Source organism: Sorghum bicolor, chromosome 7, assembly GCF_000003195.3.
Source record: "Sorghum bicolor cultivar BTx623 chromosome 7, Sorghum_bicolor_NCBIv3, whole genome shotgun sequence".
Taxonomy (NCBI): Eukaryota; Viridiplantae; Streptophyta; class Magnoliopsida; order Poales; family Poaceae; genus Sorghum; species Sorghum bicolor.
This window is the reverse complement of record NC_012876.2, coordinates 54,523,233-54,538,706: the sequence shown is the minus strand read 5'-3', so window position 1 is coordinate 54,538,706 and position 15,474 is coordinate 54,523,233. Positions and strand designations below refer to the sequence as shown.

General features: G+C 48.0%; 1 protein-coding gene and 1 long non-coding RNA gene across 3 annotated transcripts; both read right to left on the bottom strand.

Moving 5' to 3' along the window:
• LOC110436803 lies at positions 3,807-4,167 on the bottom strand. The gene is made up of 3 exons (XR_002454662.1): positions 4,042-4,167; positions 3,897-3,962; positions 3,807-3,823 (listed from the first exon to the last, which is right to left on the bottom strand). It is a non-coding gene; the product is annotated as an uncharacterized LOC110436803 (long non-coding RNA).
• Positions 9,189-13,588, bottom strand: LOC8070094 (nucleobase-ascorbate transporter 6). 2 transcript variants are annotated; one of them, XM_021464395.1, is made up of 14 exons: positions 12,643-13,588; positions 12,365-12,462; positions 12,063-12,239; positions 11,879-11,979; positions 11,716-11,791; positions 11,548-11,607; positions 11,277-11,461; positions 11,018-11,114; positions 10,846-10,932; positions 10,698-10,756; positions 10,520-10,611; positions 10,169-10,246; positions 9,904-10,064; positions 9,189-9,790 (listed from the first exon to the last, which is right to left on the bottom strand). In XM_021464395.1, the coding sequence occupies exons 1-14, from the start codon at positions 12,752-12,754 to the stop codon at positions 9,572-9,574; spliced, it is 1,602 nt and encodes a 533-aa protein (XP_021320070.1). In that variant the 5' UTR covers positions 12,755-13,588; the 3' UTR covers positions 9,189-9,571. The 2 variants fall into 2 exon arrangements, with proteins under 2 accessions (XP_021320070.1, XP_021320069.1); XM_021464394.1 differs by having other exon boundaries at positions 11,548-11,791.

Here is a 15,474-nt window from a genome sequence, read left to right as displayed (position 1 = left end):
AGAAACCAAGAATTGGAGAGACCGCAAGGTAGTACGAAAAGACATACAAAATGGGGACCTGGTGCTCAGGAAAAAAGGAAATCACCCAAACGCTGGTAAATTGCAACCCAAGTGGGAAGGACCTTATACAGCAATACAAGCGGGAAGGTCGGGATCCTTCTACCTGAAAAACCTCGAAGGTAGAACCTCCACCCACACGTGGAACGTCGACAATCTACGAAGATTTTACATTTGAGTGTAAGGATGACCCCCGCAAAATAAGCGGCGGCATTCACGTCCCTAAATACGCTCGTTTTCTTTTCCTCTCTACTTATTCGCACTCCAAGGTCTGCACTCTTTTCCTCACAGGGGTACTCCTACCAGGAGGTGAGGTTTTTAACGAGGCAGAACCTATGTAAAAACCTCTGAGATATAAAGAGGAATCCACCCCAGAACCAAAGCCCAAAAGTCGAAAAACAGCCAGCAACGAGGCTGTAGCATTCGACAAATCATCACGTGATCACAAGGACCCTCCGCAGCTTTCATCCAAAAGCTAAGAAAGCTCGGAACGTCCTCAAAGGTGAAAAAACACCAAATCCTTAGCAAAAGACCTAGCCAAGAGCCGGGCAGCAAGGATAACATGGCCAAAAAGTGAAAAAGTCCTGTCCTCCTCAGGCATCACAACATGGCCAGAAGGAACAAAACCATCAAACCTGACAAAGACCTGAGGAGAATCAGGCATCAGGAACTATATTATTTTTGCCAAAAGGCAGCGGAGGTTTAACATTCACAAGACAGACCTCAACAAAATTCACATAACCTTCACCAAAATAAGGTCGAAGGTATCCTGCTACTCTAAGCAGACCCCCAACAAACAAAGTGTGAAAATAAAACGAAACTACAATAACCCTCAGTCAGGTACAGCAAAACCAACTACCACAACAACCATCAATAACCCGATAATAAATTTTAACCTAACTAAGTACATAAAATAAATGCATGAAAGCCTATAAAACCAGGCTCACCCTACCCCCACCCTCAATCAGGATCAGTATACAAAGACCCGAGCATCGAGTGCAAACCCAGCAGTCAAAAAGCAAAAATCCTAGGCCACCATGGAAGCAGGAGTTAGCCTCACAACAACAACAAAAGTTTGTATCGCACGAAGCTTCGTAATACTAGAACTGCGGCGTTGTGATGAACATCGACCACAAAGTCGTGTACAGCCACAACAGAAACAATGGAAGTCAGACTCAGAGGTCTCTGAAGGGTATCGCACGAAGTCTCGTAACGTCCCTTCAGAACCTCCGACTCATATACCCGAAGGTTCTCCTCGACAACACTCCACGGGAGTCGAGCAAAGGAAAAAAATAGCACAATTTAGCGGAGGCTCCTTCGCACCAATAAAGTCGAAGGTTCTAAGGCCAAGAAGCGGCGATCCTCCACACAAGAAAAAATCAACAACACCTTCGCAATATCGAGCATCAAGCACAAGCAGGCCACAGCAACACAAAGATCCTTAGGATCAACACCACCGTGACGTTGCAATGTATAAACGCTGTAGCGCGAAGGTTGTAATAAAAATGAAATCGAAGGTTGTACCAAACTTAAAAACTTTATTATTGATGAAGAAATCATTACAAAAGAACAGTTACAAGGAAAGAATAAAATTATCCTTCGACCCATAAAAAGTCGAAGGTTATAGGTAGCTTGTACAAATCCAACAACAAATCCTCCGTCAACTAAACAACCGAAGGATCTATGAGTCACGTACAAATCTCACGCACGAGTCACCAAGAACCCTAAAATCACTACAATAATCCCGTGCGAGATAATCAACCAAATCGTCAACATTGAGCGAAGGACGCGCAGCTCTCCACCAGTCTATTAACCAACCACTTGCATACAAGTCGCCACGCTTGAACGTCAATGGCGTCACATAGCTTCCTTCGACGAAACGCGGAGAAAGAACACATCCAGGAGGGGAACGAACAACTTGCGCAGAAAAACCAAGTCAAAAATCACTGAACCAAGCGAAGGACTCAAACTTGTCAAAAAACCAAAGTCTCGAACCTCCACACGCCCAGGCAGATAATGCTCATACAGGTCAGGCCCCTCCAGCCAAAAAGATTCCTCAATCTCCTCCCCAAATATGCGAAGGATAGGATACTTCAACTGCATAAACACATCAAACCAAGTCATAAAAAAAAGAGAAAAACACAAATAGCCTACGGCAAGGTAGAAACAAAACAAAAACCACCACCTAAGCCGGAGGCCATGAACCTCGGCGCGCAAACGACTGGATAAATTCAGATCCTTCGCCATCAATATCATATCCAACAAACTCGAACATATCCACCAATCTCATGTTAGGGAAGGCAATTCGCCAGTACTCCCACAATTCGCCACAAACATAAATCCCTTTGTAAAAAATTGAAAGGGGAGTAATGTAATGATCCTGCGCAGGTCCTCCGCCAGAGACCTGCGCAGGATCAAAGTGTAAAACAAAGACTTATCTGAAAACAACTTAATATATTACATCCTCAACAGTCTGTACAAAATAAGCAAAACCTCCGGCCTTATTTACAAAAAAGCGTCACATGCTTGGACGCAAAAAAGACTAAGAAAAACCTAAAAACTAAAAAGCCTCACACCTGAGGCGGAGGAGGAGCAGAAGTCTCGGGCAGCTCTGAAACCTTGGCACCAGATCCCTCCGGAGCTTTGGCACCAGCATCACGAGCCTCCGCTTCAGCCTGGGTCGGAGGACGCGCCTCGCTTGGTGGACGCGAAGGACCGGCCTTGTCAACCTTAGCCTTCTTCTTCGTAATCTCCTACAAAATACCCATCTTAAGTAACATTGCAAAGCAGCAAAGCAAAATACAAAAAGAAAAAACCAAATCAAGAATACCTCAGCGCGACGAGCCTCCGCCATCTTCTTCGCCTCAGCCCGCCCAAACCTAATCCAGAACGAACTGATAAAGTTCCGGACAGATTTGCGCAGGCCGGGGGTGCCCTCGCCAACGTCCTCCGCCGTGGCAAACTCCACCTTGTCAACCCCCTCGGCGTGGGAGCAACCTCCGCGCCGCAAAAGTCGAGCGAAGGAACTAACCGCGGCCAAAGCCCCAAAATCAACAGCCCCCCCCCGACAAAGTCAGGGAGCATGCGGATATGGGACTTCATCCACGCTAGGCAAGCCCCAACGTCGCCGCTGGGCGGAGGAGCAGAGGTACTTCCCCCAAACTTCGCAAGCGATTCAGCATAGAGCTCAACAATAGCTGCAGCCTCCGCTTCCGCCTTCTGCATGCGCGTCTGCAACTCAGCCGCAGACAACCGCTCAGCATCAAGCTCCTTGCGAAGGCGTTCACCAATGTCCTCCGCCTTCTCGACTCGCTGCATGGCCAAATCCCTAGCCACCTCCGCCTCAGCGACACTCGTGCGAAGGACAGCCGCTGAAGCTTCAGCATCTTCTTTTTCCTTCTTCAGAACCTCCGACCCAGTCTTGTAGTCATCCCTCTCCTTTCTCAGGGAATCAATCTCCCTCCTGACGGAGGAAAGCTCCTTAACCTCCTCCGACAGGCGAGCCTTCTCAGCTTCCAAGGTCTCGTTCTCCTTCTTCAGAGCACCAATCGCCTCATCACGGCAGATAACCTTCCGGGAGCAACGCTCCTCCAAGGCGGCAGCCATGTGATGACCCTGCTCAAAAATAAATAGTTACAACAAACCTCCGAGCGAAAAACCGCGAAGAAAAATATAACACATCGCAAACGTACAAGGCTATGGTGCTCATATTGCACGCGAAGGAGCGTGTCAAAGTCCATGCCGCGTAGCTTCTGACGAAAACGATCTGTAAAGCAAAAATAAGTAAGAAAAAACATCGTAAGAAACAAAAAACCTTTGGCGGAGGCCAGACAACGAACCTCCGACCAAGGAATGAACCTCGCGCAAGGCATCAGTCCAACCTGTGATCGAAGGATCAGAAGCACCTGCGCAAAACAAAAACAAACCTTAGAATAAAATGCCAAAAAACAAACCAATTTGTTGAACAAAAAAGAAGAAACTCACCGGGACCAAGAACATCAGCAGGCGAAGGCCTACTTGCCAACGCAGAAGGCGCAGGCTCACGCCGCGGAGGAACAGCAAGTCCTTCCTGCGCAACGCTGGCGCCTTTGGCCAATTCCTCCGCAGTAGCCAACCCAACAAAAACATCCTCTGAAAGAAATATAAACAACATGAGACCAAGTCAATAAAAAAAATTATATAAAGAAAAACAAGAAAATCAACAAAAACTTTACCCATGTACAACGAGTTTATACCATCTCCAGCCGGACGAGGGAGATCCTCCGCCCTCTTAATCCTCCGAACAGAGACAGACTCTGCCTCATCACTGGACTCCTCTTGCCCATCCTTCGGCGGAGATCCTCCTCCAGCCAAAGCCTCCCGCGCAGGACTCTCAGCCACCGCAGGATTTGCCTCACGCGCAGGACTCGCCTCAGGGGCCTCCGCGTCGGAAGACTCCTCCCCAAGAAGGGACGCGAAAGGCGCTCGTACAGAAGAAACCGCGCGTGAGGCTTCAACCTCAGGAACTCCACCAGCAGGAGCAGCCTCCGCAGGAACAGAAGCCACCGAGTTAGACTCGGCAGCAGAAGAGCGGGCAGAGGAAGACTCCAAAGGAGTCTCCCGCACAACCTCCGCCTTGCGCTTCTTCGCAAGTTGCTTAACAGCACCACAACCCTTTCTTTTCTTAGCCTCAGCCGCGGCAACGGCTTTGGATGAATCCTTCTTCTTCTCCAGGCCAAGCAGAACCTCCGGAGGAACGACATAATCCTCATACTCGACCCCCAACTCTTCAAAAACGCGATTGAAACGCGGCATAGTCCCAAGTGCAGACTTGCGCTGGAGGTATTCCTTCTCTGAGATCTTTCCAACGATCCTTCGAGCAGAAACTTCCACGCGGTCAAGGAAAGATTCCCGCGTCTCATCCTCAGGCAAACCCACGCCAAAACGAGGAAACGGCAACCCCTCCGGAGGACCAAAGACTGGTACTTGCACCATTTCAATGGTGAACTCGTCAGTCCTACGGCCAAGGGGCCAGTAGTCGGCTGCAACCATCTCCTCAACTAGGTCCCGACCTCCGGAGTAGCGGCAAGCCTGCGCAAATGCCTTGTCGCAAGCCAATCGCGCCTCAAGCTGTTCCTCCGACACCGGCTTCGAAGGATCAACCTTCGAAATAGGCTTCAACTCCTTCATCAACGATGCGTAAGGATAAACCTTATCAACGCTACCGTCATCCAAAGTCCTCGACGCAGCGGGGGTCCTCACGTAGAACCAGGCTCTCATCCAATCCTTCTCCCACTTGCCCTTTTGGCAGTAGGAGATCTCGCACCTTGGCCCAGGCATTGTGCGGCGCGGCATGAACGCGCAGCTTCCAAACTGCACAATGCACTCAACACCTTCGGCGTCCTTCACCTTCTTAGGCTGGCGCTGAAGTTCGAAATATGAGCAAAAAGTGTCGATGTGGGGCATGGCTCCGTAGGATTCACATGCCCATGAAAACTTGCTAAGGGTCAGTATCCCATTGGGGCTGAAATGCTGTAGCTCAACGTTGAAGCTCTCCATCACCTCGCGAAGGAAATGATACGGAGGCATCCGAAGTCCGCAGGTAAAAAAGTCCCTGAATACAACAGCATAACCTTCTTCAGGCTCAGGCACCGTCTGACCCGCAGGCGGAGCCTTCGCGCGGCCATCCTTGAAAAACCGCGCTTCAACCATGTCAGCGATATCCTCCGTCCTCACTGTTGACTCCCCAAACTCAAAGGTAATTGCAGCCATCTCCTCAAACTCCTTCGCGCTGATCAGATCACCAACAGAAGCTTCGACGTCGGACAATGTCTCCTCCAGGTCTTGAGTTGCTGCCACCTCAAGCATCCAATCCTCAAACCTCCGCAACCAACCACCGGACCTCACACTAAGAAAATTACGCAAAGGACCAGAAAAATCTGACCTTGAAGGACGAGGCGAAGGAAAATGAGCCACTTTATATCCTCCGCAAACACTTAAGAGCTATACGCAACTAGAGCGAATGCGAGTGGGCGAAGGAAGAAGCGCAAACAACAGGCAGCAAGGGTGAGACCCAAGAGCCTCCACAATGCCCTTTTATAGGGGGGGGGCCTGCGGCAGCGTGACCGTTGCGATTCCCCGCGCCCAACGGCTATAAGCGGAGGAATCAGCCTGACCGTTGCGCTTCGTCAATGCCAACGGCTAACTCCAACGGCTATAATATCCTCCGCAATCCTCCGCAATCTAACGCGCGTAGGATATCAGACTAACATAGCAACAATGATCGGAGGATCCCAGCAAAATAAAGAAACCAAGAAAATTTATGACTAAGTAAAAGAAACAATTATCCAACATTTGCTAACAAACACATCCTGCGCACCAGGGGGGAAGGCAGCAACCATGCTCATAGTCTCCGCAGCGTAGCATGTTTTTGAGCACATGGACCGCAGGAGTGCCATTAGCCCAAAAAAGGGGGGAACTGTTGGGGAACAGCTGCATCCTTCCCCCTGGTAGCGTCGGAGGTTATCCTTCACCTGAGGAACCTCCGACGCCTGAAGCGTCGGAGGATATCCTTCATCGGGAAATGCTAATGTTGACGACTCGTCTGGTCGTGCTAAGTGTGTGCAGGGACTGAGACACCGGCGGAGGTCCACGAGCGAAGAAAAGTGGGAACCTCCGACCCTCCCAGGTCCGAGGATGGCGGGAGAACGCGGCCAGGCCGAGGAACCTCCGACTGGACCAGGCTAAGGAGGAACTCCCGGGGTGGCCGGGTCGAGCAACCTCCGGCCCAGCCGGGCTGAGGAACCTCCGACACCAAAGCGTCGGAGGATCCGCAACTGGGCGGAGGATCCAAGCCTCCGACCAGCTGAGGCCCCAGTCAGAGGATGAACGAAGGGCTTGCAATGTGAAATTACACAGGTGTATTAGGGTCAGTAGACTGCGATGAAAGAATATGCTAGAATATTCCCCCACCGTCACGAGGCATTTATGTAAATGTCATTAGGTCGGTTTCCAGGCCCTATATAAGGGGCGCGATGCCGCCATTAATAAAGAGAGAGAGCATTCACTGTATTCACCGACCGTTGAGCTTACTGTCTGTCAGCGCTCGAACTTCTCACGGCTCCGAGTGAGAAGGTTCTCGATCCGCCGTATTGCTGGGGAGTGCGGAGAGCATTTTCCCAACAGGTTTTATTGAAGATATTTTACCAATTTGCTAATATATACATTTCTTCCTTTTATTACCTTCTAGAAGGTAATATTTGATGAAAGTCATCTAGATCGATAGCTTATAGTTATTTTGGTGGACCACAATATATAAACCTGCGCCGACATAAGACCACCGGCCTTTGACACAAACTTATTTACTAATTTGTTGTAAGAGAAAACGTTGAATGACTGACAGATTCAGCAGAGACGAACATGCAGATGCATGCCATATGCACTGCAGCTATATGGATAATTTTTCGGCACACACGCTGACGACTTCCAAGTTTCAACACAACTAACCAATCAGGATGAACGATGATATGAGCATCAGATCAGAGTAAATAAATCGGGCATGCGGCTACGCCAAACCGGCCGCCACGCGCGGAGTATTGTAGTCCTTGACTCATTTTTAGGGCTTGTTTAGTTTTGAATTTTTTTGTTTTTAAAACTGTAGCATTTTCGTTTTTATTTGACAAATATTGTTCAATCATGAAGTAACTAAGTTTAAAAAATTCATCTTACGATTTACAGATAAATTGTGCAATTGGTTTTTATTTTCATCTATATTTAGTGTTCCATGCACATGCCGCAAGATTTGATGTGACGAAGAATCTTGAAAAGTTTTTAGTTTTTGAGGTGAACTAAACAAGATCTAATTTTAATCTAGTTCTAGTACGCATGCAGCCTCGATGTATATGGATCCATAATAGTAAGACTAAGAGCTAGCTAATCGATCCAGCCAAAATGAAGTGATCGGAATGTCTCTGCTGAGCTACTCGACCTGGGACATGGGACAACACAGTGACCTGCACTTGGACACTGCTGTGGGCTGCGAAGTGAACCCAGCATGCAGCCTCCTGAATCTTGTTGTCTGCCATTCGAAGAGAGATGGCGCCGCTTCCTTTTTCTGACAGAGGTGAGGCTAATTAGTTGAGCCTGATTTTTAGACACTAACTATTAAATAAAATAAAAATACTACAATATCTGTTAAACTTTAATATCTTCAACTAAAAACTCCATGCCGCCGTTTTGACAAATCGCAACGATATCTCTCATCACCCGGTCAATTGATGATCTAGACGATAGATAACCATCACTTAAATCGTTGAGGAATACAGTGTAGGTGAACCTGCTGGCAGATTGGATGGACTGGAATATTGGATACAACAGACAGGACCGCTGCTGTGTGGGCCGGGGCTTACATCCTCGGCACGGTATATATGCGCATTGCCGTCTCAAGGTCATGCGACGCGATGCGAGAGGCCGCACAGTGCACTTGCTACTGTTCCCCGTATCTTTGCGTCCCCACGTGTTCCGGAGCTGCCAGGAAGGCGCCTAAAATTGCCCCCGTATCAAATCTGACTCTGCTGTCTGTCTGTCTGTCTGTCTGTCTGTCTGTCACGGCCATTGTTTTTTCTCATAAGAGAAACCAAATTGTTTGTTTATATTACTCGTTAAATGGTGATACTTGGAAATGCACAAGTATAGTATACGTACGTGCGTCGGTGCGTGCCGAGTGCGTTCTTGTGTGCAGTAACAACTCGTGTCGTGTCCGTCTGCCTGAATATGTACAAGCCTTCCAAATAAAGTGTTTCCCAACAACCCAGCAGCAGGCAGGCAACAGGCAAAACCATACCCAAACCTTCTTCATTCCACCATCAGTCGCTCTCAAATTTGCCAGGCTGCCCACCGCGTGCGTTGCGGCCCTGCAACTAATGGGCTGCACCTTGCCGTGAGCCTGGTGCGGTGCGGTGACTGGGCCTGCTCCTCGGCCTTGTAACTTAAACCCCACCATCTTTCTTATTACTGTATATATCATGATGACATGAATGGCGAAAAACTCCCAACAGACAAATTCTTTCCAAGGTGTTAAGTTCCGTGTTTCCAAGCAAAACAACAGTCGCATTTGGCGATCCTACTGTTTGCAGAAGTTTGACAGGGCATCATTTTTGATTCGGCATTTGATGAGTTGCCAAAGGGAAGCACTTTCGGTAACAAAGGGAACACTGATGCGACCCAGGCACACCATCAGAACCAACGACAACATTCTTCTCGCAAAAGGCAAAAAGGATCTATGTATGTATGCACTCAACACAATAGACCAAGATGCAACCACATTAGGAGAAAATGCGTGTGTCAAATCCCAGAGCTCCCCCCTGGACTGCAAATCTGCAACCTGCCCAGTTCAGAGTTCACCCCTGAATGTACAAAACGCCATCAGTCCAGCTCCAGCATCACCTTCATAGGATCATTTCTTCTCTGACTCCGCCACTTCGAGTCCGAGCTACTGCCACCGCGAGGGAAGAGTGTGCAGCCCCTGCTGGATGGATCAGACGGAAGGGAAGAACTTGTTGAGGTTGAAGGGCAGCGAGTAGAACTCCTCGCTGCGGCTGTCCGTCTTGAAGCTCCGGAACTTGTCCCACCAGTGGTAGCCCCTGTCCCTCCTCACGCCGCTGTCCCGCACCTGGATCGTGTTGTCCAGCAAGAAGGCCACCAGCACCGCCACGAACGGCTTCGACGAGAAGGGCACGTTGATCATGTCGTTGAACTGCCGCTCCGGGGCATCCAAAAAGAAGTCAAATGGTGAGTGAAAAATCGTTATTACGGTTCTCATCTGCAATGGAGAAGAACGACATGCAGAGCTAGCTCCAATTCACGTACCCATCGGGCGCCGGTGTGCACCGGGCCGTAGCCAGCCACGGACGTGTACTCGTTGAAGTATTGGGGGACTGACAGGCCCATGAACAAGGAGAACCCCATGATGAACTTGGTCCTGAAGCTGTTCAGGTTGCAGAACTGAAGGAAGCTCAGGCCACAAGCACCTGCAGGCCCAAGAAATCCATATACGTTGAAGGTTGTACAACATCATGTGCATAAATGGAAGCAGACAGGACCCTGCTGAAAGATGAGATGTTTAAGGACGTACCAATGTATGCAAAGAAAATGCAGTACAGGGCAGCGAATATCGGCAGTGGGATTGAAGCAAAGATAGCCCCGAATTTCCCTGATTCAGCAAAATGAATATGGTCAGGCTAACAATTGCAGATGCCATAAAAAAAAAGGACATGATCGACAGTATCCAGATCATTTTAAACACTAAACCAAGTCTATAAGTAGTGTCGAAAGTCAAATTACAAATTTACGGCCTGACAGCCATGATACTCAAATTCAGGAACAGAGCGGGTGCTGTGAGGAGCGTCAGTCTGTGCCTTACTAGTGATACATTTTGTTCAACACTGAAAATATACCCCAAGTCAGAAACGAAATTTTATATTACCAAGGATAGAGAAGAAAATCATGAAGCCTGCAGATATCTGGACTACTCTTCGGCTACCAACATGTGTCAAAGCAAGCAAACCAGCATTTTCACTGCAAATATCAAAACAAATGATTACAGAAAAGCAGTACCCCAAGCAATCAGTGCTGGTTTCACTAGATAGCTACATTACACTTACACTGACACTGCAGTCCCGTTAGCTGTCCCAAAAAATGCACCCAGTAAAGTACCAATGCCCTGCAGAATTGCAAACGATGAGACCAAGTTATGGCCATGAAAAAGGTAACAAAATGATGTTTCCGGTTGACGAAAATCAAGTCAGTCACCTGCCAACCAATGCCACGACCAAGAATTGAAGGAGGTATGATAGTCGCACTTGCATATCTTGACACAGCAATGAAGGTCCCACTTGACTGAAAGGGTAGCACAATGCTTATTAGAACACTAGTAATTATGACACACTTATTTTTTCAATTTTGGGAATGACACACTAGTAACCTCGACAAGAGCAACAAATGCGGCCACCATCATTGCAAATGATTCACCAGCATCAAATGTTGGGGCCCCCCATTGGAAAGGGTATGGGACACTAATCCTACAAAAAATTATTATTGTTGGTACAGTCAGAATAGAGGTACAAAAGAAAATGTTAGACAGCCACAACTAAGAACTGAAGGAGGTGCCTCTATTCTGTAAGAAACTTTTACAAAACAAGGATCAAACGCAAAGGGTTATGCAATTGTGACAAACTCCTTACCAAGGAGCTCCACTAATAAGTCCAGAGCGGTCAACACGGCAATGGACTTGCGTCTTTGTTCGGGCATTCTTGTATGCACCGCTAACTGTGAGAATGTATGCATACAGCCATACAATTGCAATTGTGAAAATCACAGAAAACCGGTCGAACACAGGCTTTGCCGCATTGACAGCATGAGGTAAATACTGCACACAAGACAGATACATTAGTACATGAGTTCAGCTGTAATGTGTATGAGGTGTGTGGAGAGCTGTAACAATGGACTCTATACCTGGGAAAATATGAGCATTAGAATGATTTCTGGAAGCCCAATTTCTACACACTTAGCAACCTGAAGCCAAATGAATCTTAGAGTCAGTAGGAACAGGGATAATATATATATAAAAGAACAATGTGACAGCCACATCAGAATACGAATTAGTTGCAAGATAACGCTTACCCCTGGAAAACCAAGCTCATATAGCCCAAATCCAGCTAGCGAGACCAGAGGTACAGCAGACAATGGGCTTAGAAATCTGTGAAAGAGGTGAGAACTCTGTAAATGCACAAACTGAAAATCTACAAAAGTGCAGAAGGTGAAAGTTAGAGCCAAGATTCCCTACTTAACGACATTACGCCAAAGGCCACTAAAACCAAGTATGATCTGAATTGTCGATGCGATGATGAGAGCGCCTTGTGTTCCTCGCATGGTCCGCAAGAATTTCTGCACAAGAGTGAGCAGCACCATGTGAACTGTAAAACAGAGGCTGTGACAATGGAAATGAGTTACAGGGGAGCTCAAACTACCTCATGAGGGTCTGCTTCATTGCTGTAACGACCAGCCATGATGATGGAGATGGTGGGTGCGACGATGGTGTAGGATCCACCCATCACTGCAGGGAGACGAGTCCCAAAGAATGACTGGCACAGGGTGTTGATGCCGGCAACGAACAGCAGCGTCTGAATCACCCGAGCCTTCTCCTCCTAGCAGCAGTCAGAAAGGAGGCACATCAACAGATAGTTTGAGCCCTTTTGACATCACAATTCAGAAACTAGCTGACTGCCAAAACTTGGAATTCAGAACATGGAGAGGCGATTGGTTTACTCACGTTTCCTCCTCCCATCTGGGGAACAAGAGCGCTTGGTATGATGACAGAGGTGCCCAGCATCACAATGTAGTGCTGGAATCCAAGGATGACGGCCTCAGCTGCATGTTTCAGATTATATAGGTGAACGGTGACAGGCACCAAGTCAAAATCAGGACCACTACTACCGGTATCAACAACATCAACATCAGTCAGTACACAGAACAGTTGCAGTCCAACATTGAAATCGAGAGGCCCCAGTCCCCGTCCCAGGTGAGTGAGCGAGTGAGAAAGAGACGTACGCCAGGGCGGTGGACTTGTGATGCAGTAGGACACGCTGGGCAGCTGGTCCTTCACCGGGTGCGGCTGCAGCTCCTCCTGCTTGGGCGGCGGCGCCGCCCCTCCTCCCGCCATCCTCCTCCTGCTCCTCTTCGTCTTCCCCTTGTTCTCCAAAGAACCAGAACAAAACCAAGGCCTTCCACCTCACCGCTGATCCACTCCACACTGTCCACTCCGCTGCGACTCTACTCAAAAGCAGAGCAAGAAACCGCAAAGCAGGCAGAGGCGGCCAAGAAGAAGCCTTCCAGGAGCTGGAGCGCAGTGGGTGATGCTGGAGAGGAAGATGGCCGGCGGTTCTTTGCGTGCGAAGGAGGCCAAGAACAAGGCACCTGAACAGGAAAGCAACAAGCGCTACAATTTGTGGAAAAGCAGGACAAGGGAATGAATGCCCGGGGGCTGCTTCCTCCTAGTTTTTCTTGTCCTCGCTGGGAGCAGGAGCAGGAGGAGCGCCAAGGAATCTGCAGTCCTAACGGAAAAGGAGCGTCGGCGGCCACTCTGTCGCCATGGCTTTCGTCCTCTTTTACACTACTACTACTACCGCTGCTGCTAGCTTTGTGCTTTCCAGCAGCAATGGGATTGGAGTTAGGCTTTTCCGTTGCCAACCGGGCAACCACCCCACCGAGAGCGGGACGGAGGGGAGGAGGAAAACGCGCTCCGCGCTTCCCGAGGCCAACAGACAAAATCTTTTGCACCCACCGGAAAGGCGACGGCAGAGGCCAAAGAGATTGCGATGTGAACTCTCGGTGGACGTGAAGGGGAAAAAAAAAAGAAACAAATAACAGCCGGTCCCTGTGTATTCACAGTTCACACACACAGGCACACAGGGGGAGAGAAGGGAGCTTTTGCTGCTGTGCTGTGCACAGCTTTTCTGCTTTGGGTGGCGCTCTGCCGCCTGCTTTGTGTCTGCGTTGCAGTTTGCAGATGTGAGGAGAGTGTGTGAACTTGTGCCAGACGTGCTGCAGCTAGGCAGCGGGCGCATGTGACGCGCCATGGCCATGGGCACAGCCAAAAATGGGCGTGCGAGGTCGTGCCGGCGCCGCTGCGTGTAACGGTGCACCTCCTCTCCTGCGGTCCTGCCCTCCAAGGACTTTGTTTAGTTCCTAAGAAATTTTGCAAAATTTCTCAGATTTTCCGTCAAATCAAATCTTTAAACACATGTATAAAGTATTAAATATAGACGAAAATGAAAACTAATTACACAGTTTGATCGAAATTGACGAGACGAATTTTTTGAGCCTAATTAGTTTATTATTGGAAAATATTTGTCAAATACAACAAAAGTACTACTATTCTTATTTTTCAAATTTTTTAACTAAACAAGGCCCAAAATAACCGTCGCCTGCACCGCACGCCCTGGCCCTGAGACTTGTCGATGTTGGCAAAGATGGGCCTAAGCCCGCAAGTCGACGGCCCAAGAAGCACAATCCACGTTACATCGGCAAGCAATGGGCCTAAGTGGTACGCCTTCCTCGATGAGAAGGACAACAGATCGGATATGGACGGATATCACTGATATCATATTTGTTTTTATATTTTTGGTCGGATTCGGATTCAAATACAAATAATGTCAATTCTGTCGAATAAGATATGATTGGATGTCAACATCATAAATATATGATTTAAGTATTCGGATACGGATACGGTACCGGATGTTAAATATTCGGACTCGGATATGGACAGATCTAAACCTCTCTAAACGAACTTGGTTCCAAATACGGTTGAAAAATATCTGTACCATTGTTGGGTATTTTAAACGCAAACAGAAAAATCTGTAAGCGCACGAATACCGATGTAGCCTTCACCCGGGAGTATTCCAGAGTATCGATTTTCCACAGGGAACGTGAGTGTACTAATTAAGAATCAAGAGCGCCCAAGGATAACTATATAATTGTTTTTATGGGAAGAGAGGAAGTTTCCTGAGAGTTCTCTAGTTGATCTAAGAATCAAGAATTACTTCAAGATTATCTATATCGGGACATCAGAGCACTAACCACAGAAAGAGATGAGAAGGGGGCTAGGAAGGTCTGACTACGGTCCTACAAACACCGATCCGAACGAGGTGGAATACGTCGACCGTTAGGGCTGTCACTACCCTAAGGCTACCACAACAATCCGCAGGATTGGGTGCAATTCTAGGTAATTGCAAGACTAAACACCACGTCTAATCTATTAATTACTACTCTAGCGTTATAAAGACTAGAGCACTTGATGCAAGCGGGAATCCAATAAATAACTTGAATGTAAATAAAAGTAATTAAAGAACTCAGGAATTATGAATTGAAGAACCTGGAGAACGATGAAGAACGAACCAGTTGCTGCAAAAGTACAATGTTGAGGAAGATCCGACAGATCCGGTTCCTCCTCCTCCGCTCTCCTCTTCTCTCTCTCCCTATTTTCTAGATTACAACTAGAACTAACTAGAACTAGAACTAGAGAAACTAGAACTAGATCTAGATGAACTAGAACTAGATCTAGATGAACTAGAGGTAGAACTAGAAGAACTAGAGGGATCCTCTCTACTTGGATGAAGAATTGAAACCCTAACTTTGATTCTGTAGAAGAGGTATGATCTCCAGGGGCCAGGAGGTCTGGTTTTATAGTCCCTTCAAGTGAATCTGGGCCGTTGGATCAAACCGACATTGATTGAACGGTTATCCTTGATCCTTTAGGTCGGTGGAGCAATATCCCGAAAGAGAGTCCTGATTGGACTCTATGTGAGGGCGGGCGCCCAAGAGAGGAGGGCGGGCGCCCTGTCCCTGAGTCCTCTCGGCCTCCGCTTCGGTCCCGTGGCTTCT